This window comes from Pteropus medius, unplaced genomic scaffold (assembly GCF_902729225.1).
Source record: "Pteropus medius unplaced genomic scaffold, Ma_sr-lr_union100, whole genome shotgun sequence".
Classification (NCBI taxonomy): domain Eukaryota; kingdom Metazoa; phylum Chordata; class Mammalia; order Chiroptera; family Pteropodidae; genus Pteropus; species Pteropus medius.
The window spans coordinates 7209255-7227800 of record NW_024342469.1 but is presented as its reverse complement, the minus strand read 5'-3'; the positions used below and the strand labels follow the sequence as shown (position 1 = coordinate 7227800).

Below are 18546 nucleotides of genomic sequence, written 5' to 3'. Positions count from 1 at the left end.
GGGTGGCTTGGTCTTGGTGCCCTCTTGGAGCGTTGAGGTGGGACAAGTCTGGAGACCATGGGCAGCTCCATCTGGAATGAAAGCCCTGCAGTGGCACCCTCGTGCCATCCCTCTCCAGGCACCAAAGAGACGAGGCAGAACTCTGGTTGTGTGATGACATGTGGGGGTGTGGGTGGATGATGCACAAGTAGAGGTGGCAACTCAGGGGCTGTCTGAGGCTGGGGTCAGCCTCAGTGGAGGGAGCAGAGATTCATGGTGGGGGTGGGGGAAGAGGTAGGAGGGTGCTTGCCTGAGCTGGGCTTCAGATGGTTGAAGTTGTGGATAGAGAGAATGGGGGGAGTACCCCAAAGAGGCCAGCCTAGGCAAAGACTCAGAGGTGGAGATGAATGGGCATATGTTTTGCGTGCCACAGTCCCACCCACTTCTCCAAGAGGCCTCCCTTGCCCCAACTCTGCTAGAAGTCACCTGGTGGGGGCCTGCCCAACTCCTGCAGGAACTCAAGCCTCTTCTCAATATGAGCTCAGGTTTGGCCTGGCCTGTAGCTGGGTCCCAGTGAGGTTCCACATGACAGTCCTGCCCCTCTCTTGCCTGGTCCCTTGTTCAACCCTTCTAGTCAGAGGACAAGTGAGTGTGGATGGCTCAAACAGCCCACCCCCAAACCTGTCAGCTGCCCCAAACCACCTGAGACACAAATGCTTCCAGATGCTTGTTTCCATCACAATGTCTCAACAGAGACAGGCCACCTCCTCCTGGGTCTTTTTAGCCTGGGAATGAATGTGGCAATGCAGTGTCTTCTCATTTGGGCTCTGTTCATTCCTTTTCCAGACCTTCAGTCACCAGGTCCGGGTCTCCCTGCTGCATGACAGACATCCTATCCTTCCTCCTCCAGAGCCCCCACCGCCTTCTCACCACAGGCACCAGAATTGTCCAGGGGGACTGTTAGGATTCAGATTCCTGAGTCCCACCCCGACCTACTGGAACAGAATCTCAGAACACTAATGTTAGTCATGCAAAGGGGGCACAGACACGCACCCTGCTGGTGCTATGTGGCATAAATGTAATGGAAGACTCACTGGAAAACCCACGAGTAGCAGAAACCCTGCTCATCTTCCCACAGGAGTCAGCTGTCATTCTACACCTGGGAGAGAACAGGAACCTGCGATTAGGTAACAGGTAGGTCCTTGTTAGAAAGGGGCCCTGGAGCTCAGTAGCTGGTCAGTTTGTTTATCCAAGAAGCAAACTCCTGGCTCTGAGCAGCTGAGCCAGCTTCTTGCTAAGCTGCTTAAGATGAAGGGAAGGAGTTTCCAAGGATATCCAGGTTTGTTCTCTCCCCATCAGGGTCATTGAGGCTCAGCGGGAAGGAGGGGTGTGGAGGATTTGAGGCAGAATATCCGCCTCTCCTTTCTTTGGAGCAAGCCCACCTGAAGAAGCCTTAACCTGGATGGTCTGCTTCCTACCGCTCACATGAGGCCCACTGTAGAAGGGACCTGCTCCAGCTCTGTCTCAGGCAGTTCTGTAGCCACTGCTGCCTCCATTCAGAACGGAAAGTTGGTTAATTAACACCAGGAACAGAACCCCCAGGGCAGTGGGTGGGCATGTGGAACCCTCTCCTCTTGCAGGAACCCGGTACTGGCAGACTGTCACTCCCTAGCTGCCCCAGCTAAAGGGACCCTTCCGAAGTCCTCTGTCAGACAATGCCACGACCTAAGGAGCCCTTTAGGTGAAGGGTGGGGGGAGGAGGGGTGGGCTGGGAGAGACAAGAGCTGCCTGAAGGTGTCCAGGGCACACTTCTCCAGGAGGCCTCCAACCCCTCCAAGAAGGGGCTCCTGGGTTTATAGGACTTGTCTCCTTGACAGTGAAGATCAATCTGGTCAACACAAGGTACCTGTGCCTGGCACTGTGCTGGCTGGGAAGGGCTGAACCCCTGCCCCCAGCGCTGCCTTTCTGCTTGGGCACAGACCCGAGTGTGAAACCGTTCCTTCAGGTCACTTTCTGTTTCACACCAGTAGTTCCCCAACTCATGTGACAGAATTAAGAGAGAAAAGAGCTGGCTTTGACACACAGACACCCTCTGAAGGCTGCTCACAAGAGCATAGGACCTGGGCGAAGGACTGGCAGCAGCCCCTCTGCCCAGACCCCGGAGTCAGCTTCCTTGGTGATTTTTGCCTCAAGGGGCTACCTTCTCAGCTGAGGCTGCCACCCTCGGGGAGGAGGGCCCCTCTGGCTCTGTCAGCAGATGCTGGGTGAACTTCTCTGCGGATGGCCACCTACACTGGGGCCGGCCTGGCCGACTTCTGACCTGGACTCTTAAGAACCACACTGGGAGATGGGCAAGGCAGGGAAGGCCCCTCAGTGGCTGAGGAGATGAGGCTCCTGGGAGTCAGATCAGTGGTGAACAGCCCTTGGGCCCAAATTTACTAGAACCCCGAAGGCCACCAGCAGTCCTACTCCCAAAGGTGTGATCCCCAACGCCCAGGAACCGGCCTCTCTACAGCAAACAGCCCAGCGGCCCTACTTGAGCCAAAGTAAACAAAAGTAAAAAATGTTCCTTTTTGGCAGGTAGAAGCCCCTCCAAGCCTGCACATTTCAGCTCCAGTCTGAGTGTAAATCCTCCCCAGGGCTTCCAGCTCACCAGCTCTGTTCCGGCCCCCCGTCCCCCGCCCCCCTCTTTCAACCCCAGGGCTTCCTTGAGTCAGGCTGCACACCGCCCCTTCCTGTGCATGGCAGAGTCCCAGGGGCCAGTAGAGGTTGTGTGGTCAGAGGTGGAGGCTTGGCCTCTCCCACTGCGCTTCCTGGGAGCCTTAGCTGCCGAAGTACTCCTGCTGGAACTTCTGGAAGTCTTCCTCAGTGAACACAGTGCCCTCGGCCTTCTTCTTCTTCTTCTTGACCATGGGCCGGTCACAGGCCTTGCGGCCCCGGTTCTGGTGCATAATCTGGGGGTGGGTGGGAGTCAGGACCCCTGGAGCCACACTACCTGGCACAGCTGGCCGAGTGCTGGCCCCTCACCTGACCCTCACACCCGCCTCCTGTGAGGCAGGGCCTGGCCCGGCCCCCCATCTTCCCTGATCTGTTCTCCGCCCTTTGTGGGGAGATCCCTCACAATAAAGCGATGTGGGAGCACGCGGGTGGCCTAACATCCACCCTGTACTCAGGGCCGAGACCCTCGTGGATCCCAGGAACACCCTCAGCTCTCACCTCCCAGGTTCCCCCTCACAGCAATCCCACCAAACCTGCTGGGTGATGCACTCGGCCACGGGGCTTCTTGCACTGGTCATATATTTTAGGTTCGCTCCAAGGTAGCCTCGACATTCTCGCTTCTGGAACTCAGCTGTGGATGGGAGGCAGGGTGGCATCATTTCAGACTCACTCCTTGGAAGGCTTCTAGGTCCCCTCCTGACATCTCCCCGCTCCGCCTCCACCCCCCATGGCCCTGTCAAAGGCCCTGTCGATCTTTTCCTTGATTACTGCCAACAGCCTGGGCTCTCTTCCGTCAAACCCACTTCCCACACAGACACTGCTGGAAGCCCTCTCGGCTCCCAGTTCTCAAGTGATTTATTCAACAAATATGTCCCAAGCGCTTATGCGTGTCAGGCACTGTTCCAGGTGCAGAACATACAACAAGAAACAGGCAAAAAAACCCTCCTGCAGCTTACATGCCGGTGGGAAGAGAAGTGATAAACAAGGAAAACAGTATTTTGGAGGCTGACACATGTTATGGAGAAAAACAGAATACTAAACAGAAACGAGGAATGCCAGGGGTGGAGGGTTGTAATCCTAAATCTGAGGGTCTGAGAAAGCCTCAGTGAAAAGACGTTTGAGAGAAGACTCGGGGAGATGGTGGAAATTTGGAAGAAGAACATTCTAGGTGGTTAACAGCCAGCACAAAGGCACTCGAGCACAGGTGTGACAGGGTGGTGGGACAAATCCTATGCTCCTGCTTTACACTGATATCACTGTCGCTCAAACGAGTCTCCCTTTCCTGCCTCCACACTCAGGCTGTTTCCTCCTTGGAATTCCCAGTTCTTTTAAGAAGTCCCTGAACACCTTTAATGCACCTGGCCCTGGGAATTCAAAGACAAACCCGGAGCTCACCAAGTCCTACCATGTGGCACCACGTCCCCCAAGATGCTCTTTAGAAACTGAGCTCCATTCTCAATGTCTCCCTCTTCCTCCACCAAAGCCCATCAACACTCCCTCCTCACCACACCTTCTACTTGCACAATTCTGTTATCTCTGCACCCTCATCACTGCCCAGGCCACAGTGCCTGCCATTTTCACGGAGGTCAGAGCAGGCCTCTGGAGACACACTTTCTCGTTTACACTTGTACCATCTGTACCGATCTCAGAGTTGCTGTGAGGAATTAAATGAATGAACGTTTGTACAGGGCTTAGAAGAGCGAGGGGCACACATAGTATTAACTGTTAAATAATCCGTCTCTGACCCTTGTTTACTATATGTCACCTTTACCAGGCTTCTTTCTTTCAATTTTTCAAAGGCGACACACTTCTTTCCGACTCTGCATATTCCATTCGCCCTAGAGTACTCTGCCCCTTAGTTCACTCTATACTTTCTTCAGATCTGGGCTTAAATGCCGCTTCCTCGGGGAAGTCTGACTTGGCGTTTTATTCTAAGCTCCTCTCTGAGTACTCTTCTTCAAAGCCCTCATCACAGCTGATTTTGAAACTCTTGGATGCCTCTCTACCCAGCAGGGCTGTAGATCATGAGACGTGGGACGATGTGTTTCGTTCACTCCGTATTCCCAGGACCTCGCTCTGCGATTGGCGCACAGTAGATATTCTAGAAATGCCTAACGAACGTTTCGAGCTCTGCCTCAAGAGCCCTCTCTTCTAGGGCGCAGACTCCGACCCCGGGGGCAGCACGTCCAGCCCCTTCCCGAGCTTACCCAGCGCCGACTTGGGCACTTTTCCCTTGGCCGAGTTCCGCAGTTTCCCGGCCTGGGTAGCCTTTGCCTTCGCCTTCTGCGCCCGCTTCACCGGAGCCCCGCTCGGCTTAGCCTGGCCTGGCCCGGCCCCATGGGCTGTAGGGGAAGAGAGAGAGGAACGGACCCAGGATGGAGGGCGCGCAGGGTTCCCATCCTCCGGGGGCTAAGGCCGGCTTGGATCGTTCTGCACCCTCCATGCGCCTGCCCCCAGTCCCTGACGCACACCCGCCCGCGCTAGAGGTCCCCAGGCCGGCCCTCCTCACCCTCCGGCGCCCCGAGCAGCTCCAAGCCCCGCCGCAGCAGGGAAGCCGACATGGCGGCGCTCAGCTCCGCCCACACACCCCACGCTACTTCCGTCTTGGTCGCTCTTGTCGTCGCGGAAACCGGAGCGGGAACAGAAGGTTCCGGGTGGGCGGGCGCCAAAGCCCGTCTTCCTTAGGACGCATGCGTTAAGAGTTGCAGGTTTACTACCGCGAAGAGGGGCGGGAGCCGGAGGCGGGGCCAAAGAGCAGAAAGACTCGTTTGTTGTCCAATCCTAGCCCACATACCACTTTGCGCTCCAGGCCACGCCTTCTCTCAGAAACAATCCACAACTAGCCCAGCCTGGTTGGCGGGTCTGGTGGCTCCGTAGTGGGCGAGGCCGGGGGCGGGGCGGAATGTTAGTATTCTCAATTTTTACGAAAAAGGAAAATGTTGAGCTGGATTTTTCTTCATATACTTAAACCAAAGCAACATCTCACACAAATCGAGTGCGGCATGAGAATCCAGTTGTCTTTCATTAAGCCAGACATTAAAGACAGGCCAATCCCAGCCCAGTTGCCACTTTGCGTGCCAGGCCACGCCAAGCCCACTTGGGCGCCGGTGAAGCGGGCCCAGAAAGCGAAGACGTTAAAGACATTTGCAAAAATGCAAAACGATATCAGTGTTTTCCCACTGTTTTGTGTTGGAAACAACAACTATTTTCATATAAAAAGTTATTTATGTTAACATGCAATGAGGTTATTTTAAATGAATTAATAAATATTTAAAATTTTTCTCAGTTTTAGTTTCTAATATAGAAACAGCAGTAGGTATTTACACATACAAAAACTCTTTCGGATCCTGAATTTTTTCAAGTGTAAAGAGGTTCTTAGACCAAAAAGTATGAGAACTGCAGGCCTAGAAATTCTAGCAATGGGAAAGAACCCTGTCTTCACTGCTCCATCTGCGGTTCCTAGTCCAGTACTACCTGTCATGCAGAAGGAGGAATAGATGAAATATTATGCAGTGATGAATGGTGAGAGGAGGAACCACTGAATTTACTAGTAAACATGTTCTGAGGGCCTTTTGTATACAGGACGCTGTAGAATGCCTCAGCTGTTTCTTCCCAGGTGAACTTCACGGTTTAAACTCCATCAGCTAGGCGAGGAGGGAGAGAAATACTTAAATAGACGTTAATAATAACAAAACTATGTCAAGGTGCCATTCCCAGTGGTTTACTATTATTAATTCATCCTCGCCCCACCCCCATGATTTTGAGGTTTTCCCCATTTTACAGATGAGGAAACAAAGGCACAGAGAGGCCAAGGAACCTAGGTCACACAGGCGGTATCAAAGCTGGGAATCAAGTCAGAGAGCCTGGCCTGAGCCTTTGTGCGGGCCACTCAGAAGAGCAGTGCTGTCACTGGATGAGGCCTGCCAGCCCGGGAGTCAAGACACCTCTGGAGAAGAGGAACTATGCGAAGGGGGAGAGTCCCAGGCAGGAGGACACTAAGGTGAGGTCATGTCCCCTGGGACAGGAGTGGCCAGAGGAGCCTTGAGGGCAGGATGGTCTAATTGGTGTCAAAGTCCATGAGTTTGCCCTAAGGGCAGGGGTGGGGTGAGAGAAGGCTTTGAGCCCAGTGACGTTGTCAGACTTGCTCTTTTTTTCTTGCTTCTAAAATAGACAGATTCCCCACTGCCTCCTTATGTTTATTGTCTGTTTCCCCACCATAAGCTCCACAAGGGCAGAGAGCTTTGTTTTGTTCATCATTATATCTCTAGCGCCTGGAATAGTACCTGGCATACAGTAAGCGGTTCATAAATGCACAAATTAAATAGGTGAAGGTTGAGTCTGGGTCACCTGTGGACAGCGGTAGAGATGTCCAGGTGGTCATGGGATGTGAGTCGGCCCCTCGGAAGGGCGAAGGACCAAGATCTGCCGTCCCCTCTTCTTCCTCCCGGCCTGGGATGATCAGCACACGGCCCCTGGGGTGGAGCCGTGTCCCAGAGAAGGGGGCTGCTGGGGCCGGAGGATTCCAATGTCCCAGAGAAGGGGGCTCCTGGGGCCGGAGGATTCCTCTGGCGTCCCCAGCTCAGCCCGGTGCTCAGCCGGACAGCAGGCGGCGGCACTCAGCCAGACTCGCGGGGCCAGGCAGCCTCTTCGACCACAAGGTGGCGCCGCAGGACAGCTTTCTCGCGCCGCGCGACTCCGCGATCCGGTCTGCCGCCGTCTGGGTTACGGTGTCCAGATAGGAGCGTGGGTTTGGGACACCCCAGGCCTCAGCTGGCTCTTTGCAGCCAGCCTTACGTGGCCCCAGCTTCCTACTGTCGCTGCTCCGCGGCCTTCTAAGCCCGGACTACACACCGCGCTGGGCCTGGCCTGGAGGAGTGGGTGGGGAAGCCGAGGCAGAGCCTCTAGGCTGGACTGCGCGGGGAGGGCTGAGGCCTCCTTCTAGAAAGGTGTGCAAATGGTTGGGAAGCTGCAGGAGCTGCACGACCCTAGGCAATCCCTTAATGAGAGTGTCTCTGTTTCCTCCTCTGTTAAATGGGGCTTAGCTTCCTCACAGGGTGGGTGTGAGGAGCCAGTAAATTAAACCTGCAAAGTGCCTAGAACAGGGACTGCGCGGGTCAGCGCCCAGCCACTGTGTGCAGCCCACACTATAGACATGTCCACTCCCACTCTGGGCAAGAACGAAGTGCCAGGCCTGTCCTGGACCCCGGATGGCGTGGACTGTGGAAGGCAACTCCTCCTACTCTGTCCCCCTCCCTGGCAGAGGGTGTGTCATGGATCTCACAGGCCGGCTCCTGTCCTGCTTGCATTAAGTTGATGGAGCTATTTTGCTGCTTCGAGCCTGTTTGCTCATCTGTGAGTGGAAACACTGGGTCCCTGCCCACCCCGGCCCCTTCCCTGGGTGTCCCTCAGTGCCTGCTTGGCTGGGGCCCTCAGCCACATAGAAGAAACATCGGGGTGAGGTTGCTGCCTTCCTAGATGCTGTTGCCCATATGCCCTGGCCTCCCCGAAACCAGCTTAAGCTCACCAATCCTCGGGGTAGGGGGGACCCACAGCTTAAAGGGAGGCAGGTCTTCTGCCAGGTCACACAGCATGTCAAGGGCAGAGCCAGCACTGGAACCCAGGTCTCTGAGTCCTGAGCAGGAGTGTGCATGAGTATGTGCGTGAGCGTGTGAGAGCGATTGTGAGTGTGAATGTGTGGCTTCTTTGAATTGTACATCGAGGGGCTTCCTGGGATCTTGTAATTTGCATTTGCTTTTCTCCATCGTTCTCCTGTCTCTTTATCTGCTCCTCTTCATCTCCGGCTCTTGTCTCTCATGTCTCTGTCCTCTCCTCTCTGTCTCTGAGTCCTCTCTCTTTCCGTCTCTAACTCAGTCACCCTACTCCCCAAGCTCCTGGCCTCTCTACACCTTCAAATCGAAACCCAAATGGGATTTCCAGTTGCCTTTTCCGACAGGCGATTCCGTCTCCCGGGGCCCGTGCGTTCTCCCTGCTCTCTGCCGCCTTGCCCTGCGTTATCGCTGAGTCCTGTCTCCCTCTCCCCCTCCAGCTCCTGCCATCAGTGGCTCTGAAGTGTGTTTACAAGAGAGCTCAAGAGAAAATCTATTTCCGCCTTGTCTGGTTCGAAATTGTTGGCGGAGTGGGCTCCTTTTGGCCTCTGGTCTCATCTCCTCCGTCCCTCTCACGGCCTCTCTGGCTGCGGCCCAGTCTCTGGCTTTCTTTTCAAAAATGTGATGCTCACGTCTGATGTCTTGTTTCCTCTGACCACGCTGTCACCAGGCAATCACTCCTCCTCGGTGTCTAGGATCAACGTCTCCCCGGGGTGGAAGAGGGGACTGTAGGGCCGTATGGGAGATGTTGGGAGATAGGCAGGTCTGTGGGGTGCCCTAGGGCTGATGCAGATGCTCTGGGTTGACAGACTGGGCATACACAGCTGTGTGTCCAAAAGCAAGCTGCCTTCCTTCTCTGGGCCTGTTTGCTCTTCTGGGAATTGGGCTTTGAGAAGTATTGTCCAGCCCTCTTCTAAGGACTGAGGGTGCTGGGGAACCGGCTCCTGGCTTTTGAGTCCTGAGGTCTGGAGGGAGCATGGGTTCTGGAGCCAGACTGTGTAGGTTTAAATCTTGGCTTTTCTACTCACTAACCATGTGACCTTGGATAAGTCACATAACCTTTTGGTGTCTTGGTTTCTTCAACTGTGAGTTGAATGTACTAATAGTCCCTTCTTCATAGGGTTGCTGTGAGGATTGAGTGCCACGCACTTGGAGTAGCACTGGCCACAGAGTAAGCATTATATGTTTGTGAATAAAGGACTGCCACATGGGCCAGCAGTGTGCGCATGTCTGTGTGCATGATCTGTACGTGTATACAGCTGCTGGATGCCACGTTCTTGTGATCAGCACATGGGATGGTTCGAGGCCACAGTGAGCAATGCTCAAGAGCCTGGCATCAGCAGGTTTGTGTTCAAATGCAGCCTTGTCACTTACCAGCTGTGTGAGCTGGAGGTTACATCACCCCTCTGAGCTCCGTGGGGGCTGGGTGGGGGCTGGCCATGCCTCCCTCACAGGTCTGTTGGAAGGCCCAACGAGGGGAGGGGTCGATGGAATGTGCTTAGCAATTGGGCTTGACACTTCATCACCTGTTCACTGAACAAATACCTGTTGAGCGAGTACAGGAGCCAGGCCATGTGCAGGGAGGTGATCAGGTGTGAACTTGGGGCTCAGTGTGGGCCTGGTGGTGCTCACACGTTCGTGTTACATTCTCAGCAAGTGTGGGCCTCTGCTGCCTTTCAAGGGCCTGTGTTCGTGAATCTGCGGTTTGCAGGGTTTGGGTGGCACCCAGGGACAGTGGCCCCATCCGGGCAGTCCAGGCAGAGATGGAGCGGCTTCTTTTCAATGATATAATAATACAAAGATAAAATTGTTGGAATGACTGATTTTAAGAACTTAATAAAGACACGAGAAGAAGCTGCTGGAATTTCTCCGTAGAGATCTGGGGTCAGACAGTGACTGTGGGTAGGGGTCACAGGTGGGATCTTTTTAATGGCTCGACCCCGACCAGCCAAAGACACAGCTCTGCCACTAGGTTGCTGTGTGACCTTGATGTGTCCCTTTCTTCTTGGGCCTCAGCTCCCTCTGGGGTTAGAGGGACATTACCCTGCCAGACCCCCACTGCGATGTGAGAGGTTCCAGGCAGAGGAAGGGGTGAGCTTGGAAGACTCAGGGAGGTTGGGGGGCTCTCGGCAAGCCAACACCCCTCCTCTCAGGTAACTCATGCCTCATCAGCAGGGATGGAGTCATTTGGGGATTCCTTAGGCAGAGTGAATGGAACCCAGACTCTGGGGACTTGGCCTCACTGTGAGACCTTGAATAAGTCCCTTTTCTGCTTAGGGCCTCAGGGTCCCCAACTCAGCAGTGGGGTTCTGGCTTCCAAGGGGATGGGGAGGGTTCTGTCCCTTGCCGCCTCAGCTTTTTAATTCTAATTACATCTCCATTAAGATGCAAATTTCCAACAAACACCCAGAATGTAGGCCCTGTTGTTATGGCAACTGGAGTCTGGGAGTGGAGAGAGGGGAGCCATCTTCATCTCCCAATCCTCCCTGACCCATTTGGGGAGGATCAGAACCTTCCTATTGTCTCAGAACTCTGAGCATCTCACCCACAGCTTGGGGCTCTCCTGCCCTGAGGCTGGGTCTTCAGGGGAAGGGAGCTGGGTAACCTTGCAAAGCTCATTGCCCCTTCTTGGCCTCGGTTTCCTCATCTGTGGATTGGGGATAACATCATAGGTCTCTCTCGTAGGGTTATCCTGGGGATTCAGTGAATGAATGTGTAGGACGTCAGGGAAGGGGGTCTGCCCTCCAAATGCAGTTGCAGGGAGCTTGATGGAGCCACGGCCAAGACCCCTCCCCTGGTAGTCAAGGTGTCTTATGCCCTGGTGTTCTAGCCTCTGCTCCATCCCTGGAGGAGCCAAAAGATGGTGTGAGTGTGAACTTCTAGTCCTGTGTAGGCTCAATTCTTCAGGCTAAGTCTTCTCTCACACTAATCCTGTAGGTATTTGACTTTATGCTGTTCTTTCTTTGCAAGGAGGATGTGGATGTCTAAAAACATCACATGTGATATCTCTTCATGTGTGTGTGTGTGTGTGTGTAAACCATGTGTGTCTTTCTGCCCCCAGTGGACCTGAAAACAAGGGAGAATAAAGAAAAAGAACTTTAGGATGAGAAAAGAGAACTGGCAAAAGAAACTAGCAAGAATGAATATATGGAGGACAAAGTTGTTTCCCTTTTTGCCTCTGCTGCTAGGAAGCTCAGATTGAATAGTATTATTATTGTATTACAGCCATACATGTAATTTATTACATTATCATACTGCATTACTATATTCTTCAACTGTAATAAATATTCATTTCAACTTTCTAGTACATCTAGCTCACTTCTATTCCATAAATGATTTCTGATCTTTTATTTCACTTTTCAGAAATCCTCTTTAGAAATAGCCGAGAGTATAAATTATAAATTAACAATTATAACAGAAAGAATGAGCATGGACTGTTCTTTGCAAACCTTTCGGCTCCTAAACTCTTGGGTGAGTGTAGCCTTATGCTAAGTGCTGAGAGAGGAAGGGCAGGGTGGGGAGTGATGGCAATTTGTCTGACGATTGATTTTGAGTCAAGGCTAAGCTCGTAAGAATGCATCCCAGCCAGAACAAAGGTGGGGCTGAAGGGGACGTTCTTAGAGGGGACTGTTATTGACAAATGGGGGCTCAGTTCCCTGAAGAGGATGCGTGAACTCCCCTTACCAATTAGGAGAGGACAGAGCTTGGTGTTTACACTTCTAACGCACCCCTACTGCAGCTTCCTTTGCAATCAGTGGGGACAGGAACTGAATTCTGGATGATGGAATGTTGGTGGAGGGGGTGACGCCACTCTGGGCCTGGCCTGGCTCTTGAAAACATGTCTTGCAATCTCCAGCTCATTTTCTTTGCTATCATGACCTTGGTACAATGTGTTATGGATGGCAGGGGACTGCCCAGTTGGACTGTGACACAAATAACCAATAAACTATTGTGTCAAAGCTCTGAGATTTAGAGATCTCTTTGTTGCTGCAGTATAGCCTAGCATATCTTGACTAATACACCCAGTCCCCCTCCTGATAGTCCCCCAAGAGACCCCACAAAGTCAGGCTGTGGCTCTGGGATGACCTGTGTCAGGTGGGGGCATGTGCAGAAGTGGAAGGCGGAGACGCAGGCTTTGTCATGGCTTCAGTGTTTGCTGGGTTGTGAGAACCCCAGTCCCCTGAAGGCTTTGAGAATGCAGAGGACCAAGAAGCCTGGGCTTCCCTGGCCAGGAGCCGGGGCTTGAGGCCTGTGGGTGCGCTGAGACTTTGGCCAGGCCCTGGGGGCTTCCTCAACACAGAGGAAGGAACCTGAGGGGACCGAGGTGGCTTAGAAGGGCCACTCAGAGAGGAACGAGGGTCAGAGGCAGGGGCTTTCACCTCATCTCGCCCTTGCACGTCCTTGCTAGCAGGACAATCAACCCTCTGGGCCTCCTTTGCCAACCTGTGACAGGAGAAGGTATGAATCTCTTCATTCCACACAGGTGGAGCTGAGGGTGCAGGGGACACTTCTCTGGACCCCAGAGCCTCTGACTGGGTACATCCTGAGAGGCTGCATCTTGGCGAGGAGCCCAGGTCAAGTCAGATGTGGCCAGAGGGGCATTGCAGAACCTCCAAGTAGAAAGCAGAGTTAGAAACTGCACCAACAACTCCACCAAGGACCCTCAGGAGGGGCCAGTTTGTGTCATCCCACCCCAGCCGGTGCGACCCAGCCCAGACTCCTGTTTCTGCTCTGCGCCTGCCCTGTGCTGGGCTTTGCAAAGAGACACAGAGAAGACTTGCTCTGTGGCCAGCACCGTGGAGGAGTCTGGTGGGGGAGACAGCCGACAGTGCCCCTTGACTTGATGTGACAAGACTGGCAGGCCAGAGGAAGAGAGTAGGGGAGGAGAGGGGCATCTGTCCGAGGCTTGTGACCCTGAGGGGAGGGCTAACGACATATTTGTGGAGCCCAGTGCAAAATAAAAATGCGGGGTCCCTCGTTCAAAAATTATTAAGATGGTGAGAGCAGAGTGTTAAACCAAGTATGAGGCTCTCCTGAGCATGGGTGGGGGCACAGAGGGAGAGCCCCGTGTGACCCTGCACCCCAGTAAGCTGCCTGAGGGCATGGGGATCCTGGGAGAGTTCGCAGATGGGGCATTTCCTAAGACACCCCTACCTCCCCCCGCCCAGATAACACGGTGGCTTCCCGCACAGGCTGGAGCCAGATGGCTTGGTGCAGGTCTGGCTGGGACCAGGGGCCAGAGACTCTGTGCCTCAGTTTCCTACTCTGCAAAATGAGAAGAAGAATAACACCTACCTTCGAGGGTTCAGCAAGCTAAATGGGGTGAAGCCTGAGCCAGGGGCTGGGGCAGAAATCCCTCCATAGGTGGTAGCTCTTCAGATCCCGTAGCCACCCCTCCCCACGCCCGCCCGCGCCCGCCCCGATCCCGCGCCCCGCCCGCGCCCCCGCCGCCGCCGCTGTTTTCCTCCTTCACCCACTTTCGCTGACTACCATACCTGTTTATTGCGTGTCTTCTCAATCACAGTGTAAGGATCACAGGACCTCCGTATGTCTTGTTCTCACCTGTAGCTGCAGAGCCTAGAATGGTGCCTGGCACACAGTAGGTGCGTGACAGATGTTTCTTGAAAGAGTGAATGAGTGTCAAGTAAAAATATTCATTAGGTAAAAAGTATGTATTTGCCACCTACTGTACGCCAGGGACTGTTTGGAGAGGCAGTACGGGCCAGGCTTGAAGCAGGAAGGCGGGGCGGAGCAGGATGGTAGAGCAGACGAGAGATGGTAGAGGGGCTGGCGCGGTGCAGATGGTGTCCACAGACTCAAGGACAGGAAGATGGATGGCCGAGGCTGTCTGGGCGGAGGGAGTATTTGTTAGTTTTGTGGGTGTAATCTGTCATGGGGAAACCCACTCCTTAGCAAGCAGCCGGTTCCCTGGAAGGATGGCCTTCGGACTTGGGAAATTCTCCCTGAAGCTGGGGTATGGTCAGCGCCTGCTGCCCGTGGTGTCTGCCAGCCCCTGTGCCTGAGGTCATGTCCTGGAACTGATTGCCCAGAGAGGTCTGAGGACAGTGCACCTTGGCAGCCTCTCTCCAGGAGGGAGTCCTTGGTGGCCACCCACTGCTAGGGCCGTGGCATGATGGACCCAGGGGGTCCTGACAGCTCTACTCAACTTCCTTCCTGAGACATGGGTGTAAGACATGAGTCCACTGGCCCCTGGCTGAGACATCCAAGGCTGCGTGTCTTTTGCACGAGCTCAGACCTCTCTCTGGGCCCCCAGACTCACATCTCCAAAGCCCCTGGGCTTGTCCTCCTGCCCTTGCATGTCCCAGAGACCTCTCAGCCTCAACTTGTCCCAAATGGAGCTTGCTCTCCTCCCCCAAACCTGCTCCCCCTCTCCCCACCCAGACACTGGGGTGCTATTCTCCCCTTTTCCTTCACCTCACATAAGAGGAATCAATCACCTGTCCTGTCCAGTCACCCTTCTAAATCACCCTCAGACTCTCCGCTTCTCTCTACCCCCAGAACCACGCCCCTGGCCCAGGTCACCAGCCCTCCCCCACAGGTCACCCCTTGGCCCCCAGGCTAGCTCCCTGGGCAGGAGTGGCTGGGTGGCTCAGCGGGGGAGCGGGCAGTGGTGAGCAGCTTTTGCCTGCCCAGCTGGTGGCCCACATGGCCCTTGGGGCCTCTGCTGCCTCATCTGCCTGCCTCTGGGTTGGCAGTATCCTCTTCCCTCCATGCAAATCATTTATGCCTGGGGCCCTGTGGCTTAGCATGTCACAGGCAGGCTCATGAGACCCCTTGGTCCTGGGGTAGGGGCTAGGCTGTGTCCTCACCGCAGGTCTGGTCCCATAATCATGTCCTCTTCTGCCTCTGCCCTCCCCTCTCTGACAGACATTGTCCTCCTGTATCCTCTCAGGCCTTGGTGCTGGCTCTATTCCCTTCTCTGGTACTCCTCGGAGTGGTGGGGAGAGGAAGGCAGGCGGCTAAGGGCAAGACTCTCTCTTTTTTTTTTTTTTAACATTATCCCAGAAAACTGACTAAATGGCTTTATTTGGTATCGTCGAGAAGCTTCTCCTTCTGTAGGAGATGTAGGTGTTGGCTTCGAATCTTGGCTCCACCATCTCTGGGCTGTGTGACCTCGGGCAAATTCCTTAAACTCTCCGTGCTGTAGTTTCTTCATGATAAATTGTGCTTAACAATAAAATCAAACCTTTAGGTTGTTGGGAGGATTGAATGATCACATATTTTGTGAACGTAGCTGTCATGTTTTTTGGTATCCATCCATTTACAGAGTGCTTTCCCTGTTAACATTTGATCCTCACACTTTGTCTGTGATCTAAGTTCCACTTGACAAATGTGGAAATTGAGGTCCCCACCTACTCTATGCAGTGGAGAGGCTGGGACGTGGGGGTCAGACCTGGGCGTGAGTTTATGCTCGGTCATTTCCTGTATGTCTTTGGGGGATACCCTCCCCTTTCTGAGCCTGTTCCCTGATCTTTACAATCAGGATTATCTGCCTTACTTTGCAGGATTCTGAGAACCCACCAGTTCCCAGCTGCATGACCTTTAGCCAGGTTACCTACCTCTCAGTGCTTTAGTCTCCTCATCTGTGAAATGGGGGTGATGACACCAGCACCTTCCTCATCGTGCTGTTGCGAAGGCGAAGTGAGTTTATATGTGTAAGAGCTCAGAACAAGGTCTGGTACATAACGAAGACTGGATAAGTGTTTGCTCTTATTATTGTTAATATTATTATTTGGTGATGAAATTTGCACACATGTGCACAAAATTTCCCAGATATTTCCAGGAGGTTCATCCTTGGAGTGTCAGCATCCTTGGATTAGCTGTCCCCTGGGATTCCTCATCTGAGATGGGGTGTGTATGTGTTAGAGACCTCTGTGGAGGTGGAGCTTGTGGGCAGGGGCTTGAAGCCAGAAAGAGCACTCATGAGTCTTACCTACCTGCGGTCTTGGGCAGGTCGCTCCCTCTCCTTGAAGCCTCAGTTTCTTTTGCAAAATGCAAATGGTAATACTATGAGGTTGAAGTGAAGTTGGACGAAGTGCCTGACGAGAGAAGACCCTCGAGAAACAATCACAGTGACTGTGATGCCCCAGCACCCACACCCAATTCCCTGGCTGTGTGTGTGTGCCAGGGTTTTAAAATACCAGGCGGGGGCTTTCCCCTCTGCCCCTTGCTTCTTCTCCCGCCTGCGTCCCCACCCTCTGCCCAGCACCCTGGTTGTCCCAAAGCCCAAGTCTGATGGAGGGATTCCCTGCAGGGAAAGTAGGGGGCACACACAGTCCCAGAGGACAATGGGACCCTGGCCTCTCCTCCTCCCTTCCCTGAAACAGGCAAGGAAATCCTACCCCCCACTTGGGAGCTATTGAGCAGTTCCTCAGACTCCAGCTCCACGCTCCTTGGAGACCTGAATGAATTAAAGATGTAATTAATTTAGGAATCATTCATTATTTGATGGCTGGGATCCTCTAGTAGGTAGGTAGTGGAGAAGGAGGGGCGGGGCCATCTTTCTGTCAGGGGCCCAAAGATTCCCTCCTGATGGGCGTGTGTGGCCAAGACAACGCCCGGGGACTGGGAGAGAGAGAAGGGCCCCTCCCCACCTACTCCTACTCAGAAGGATGTCCTCAAAGTCTTGAGCAGCCTCAAGATGCCCACTATCTCCCGGAACAACCTCCGCCTTAGTTTTCTCATCTGCAAAATGAGACAAGGTTGCTTTAGGCAGTACCTTCCTATCTAAGACCTTGGAGATTTCTCCTTCTGAACACCTCCAAGACCCTCCTTGCTTGAGGTGTCAATGTGCACCCCTCCCCTCGTCCTAGGATATTTGGCCATGCATTTCTTTGGCTCATAGAGAAGGGAAGGAAACTAGATAAATGGATATGACAGGCTCTGTGCTAGCTGCGGGGGATACTGAGATGAGTGTGATACTCCCTGCCCTGCAGTGTCCTATGGGGGGAGACAGAAGACCTGGATCTAGAAGGAGAAATGAGGGGAAAGAAAGACACTCCAGGTGGGGGAACGGCATGCGAAAATGCTCGGAGGCACTAGGCAGTGTAGGGATGGGGCAGATGTAACCGGGACACTGAGAAGCACGTGTGTGCCAAGGGGAACGAGGCTCCTGAGCCTGGCAGGTGATGGAGAAAGGAAGGGTTAGTGCTCTTTTACATTTCCAGAGGAAAACAAAATTTTGAAACTGTCAGAAATGTGATGAACTGTCAGGAGCACATGAAACAGCCACGTACCCTGGGAAACGGAAGTCTCAGCTCTGTTTGTTCTGTGACAGTGTGAAAACTCACAACCTTTTCAGCAAGAAGGGTAATAAAACACAGGAAAACTGGAAGCGCTTTGGTTCAGCCCTGCTGAGGATGCTGCCCGTTTCCGCCCTCCGGCCTGGATCGGTTTGTGCGTGTCAACACTTGCCCAGCTTTGCAGACATCTCATTCTGCCTTGGTTCCTCAATCTGTCAGCCATCTCCGCTTGTAGGGTTCTTCTTGGTCACTGTGGCTATTTGAAAAAGATGTCCAAGTAGAAATCACTTTCTCTTCCTGAAAATCTCTGGCTGGGGCCACCTCCTCCACAATTCCCGTCCTTTATCTCCTCCCCAGTCCTTCTCACCACCACCTCTTCCTTCAGTCCTACTGAACTGCTGGGAGACGGTTGGGTGGGAATGGACACCAGGCTGTGGAGAGGCCACGGGGAGGTTCAGCACCACGGACAGCGACTCGCTGCCGGATCCACACGGGGAAGTGGGCTGGTTGGGTGGCCTTGAATGCCCACTCAGGAAGTCAAGTGCAGGGAGCTGGGTTACGGGGCTGATGATGTCGGAGGAAGTCTCTGTGAGTCCAGAGATGATTTACCAATGAAATTCTCTCTTTATTTTTCCCCAAGACCCTTGATCACCTTCCCCAGCCGTGCCCCCTACTCCGATTCCGTTTCTTCCTTGCTCTGCAGGCCTTAGCTTGGGCTCTCTCTCCACGCTTCACTCTCCCTTCTCCAGCCCTCGGCGTGCCTACCCCTGGGCACTCAGCTCCATCACCCTAGGCTCTCACCCTCGTCTCCTGGGGGAGTTTCTGGTCTGGCAGTCACAGAGGGCTCTTGTGTTACTCATCTGGTTGCATGCTATGTGACCCTGGGCAAGCATTACCCCCTTCCGCCCAACCTCCTAGCATCAGAAAGGGGGCAGTTTGGACCATGTTATTTCTGAGCTTGGAGCCAAAGCCCAGGGTCA

General features: G+C 53.8%; 1 protein-coding gene across 1 annotated transcript; it reads right to left on the bottom strand.

Annotated features, from left to right (window-relative positions):
- Positions 1–2385: 2385 nt before the first annotated feature.
- Positions 2386–5367, bottom strand: RPS19BP1 (ribosomal protein S19 binding protein 1). The gene is made up of 4 exons (XM_039863409.1): positions 5207–5367; positions 4905–5039; positions 3231–3328; positions 2386–2933 (listed from the first exon to the last, which is right to left on the bottom strand). Exons 1-4 carry the CDS (start codon positions 5256–5258, stop codon positions 2802–2804), a joined length of 417 nt encoding a protein of 138 aa, XP_039719343.1. The 5' UTR covers positions 5259–5367; the 3' UTR covers positions 2386–2801.
- Positions 5368–18546: the final 13179 nt, after the last annotated feature.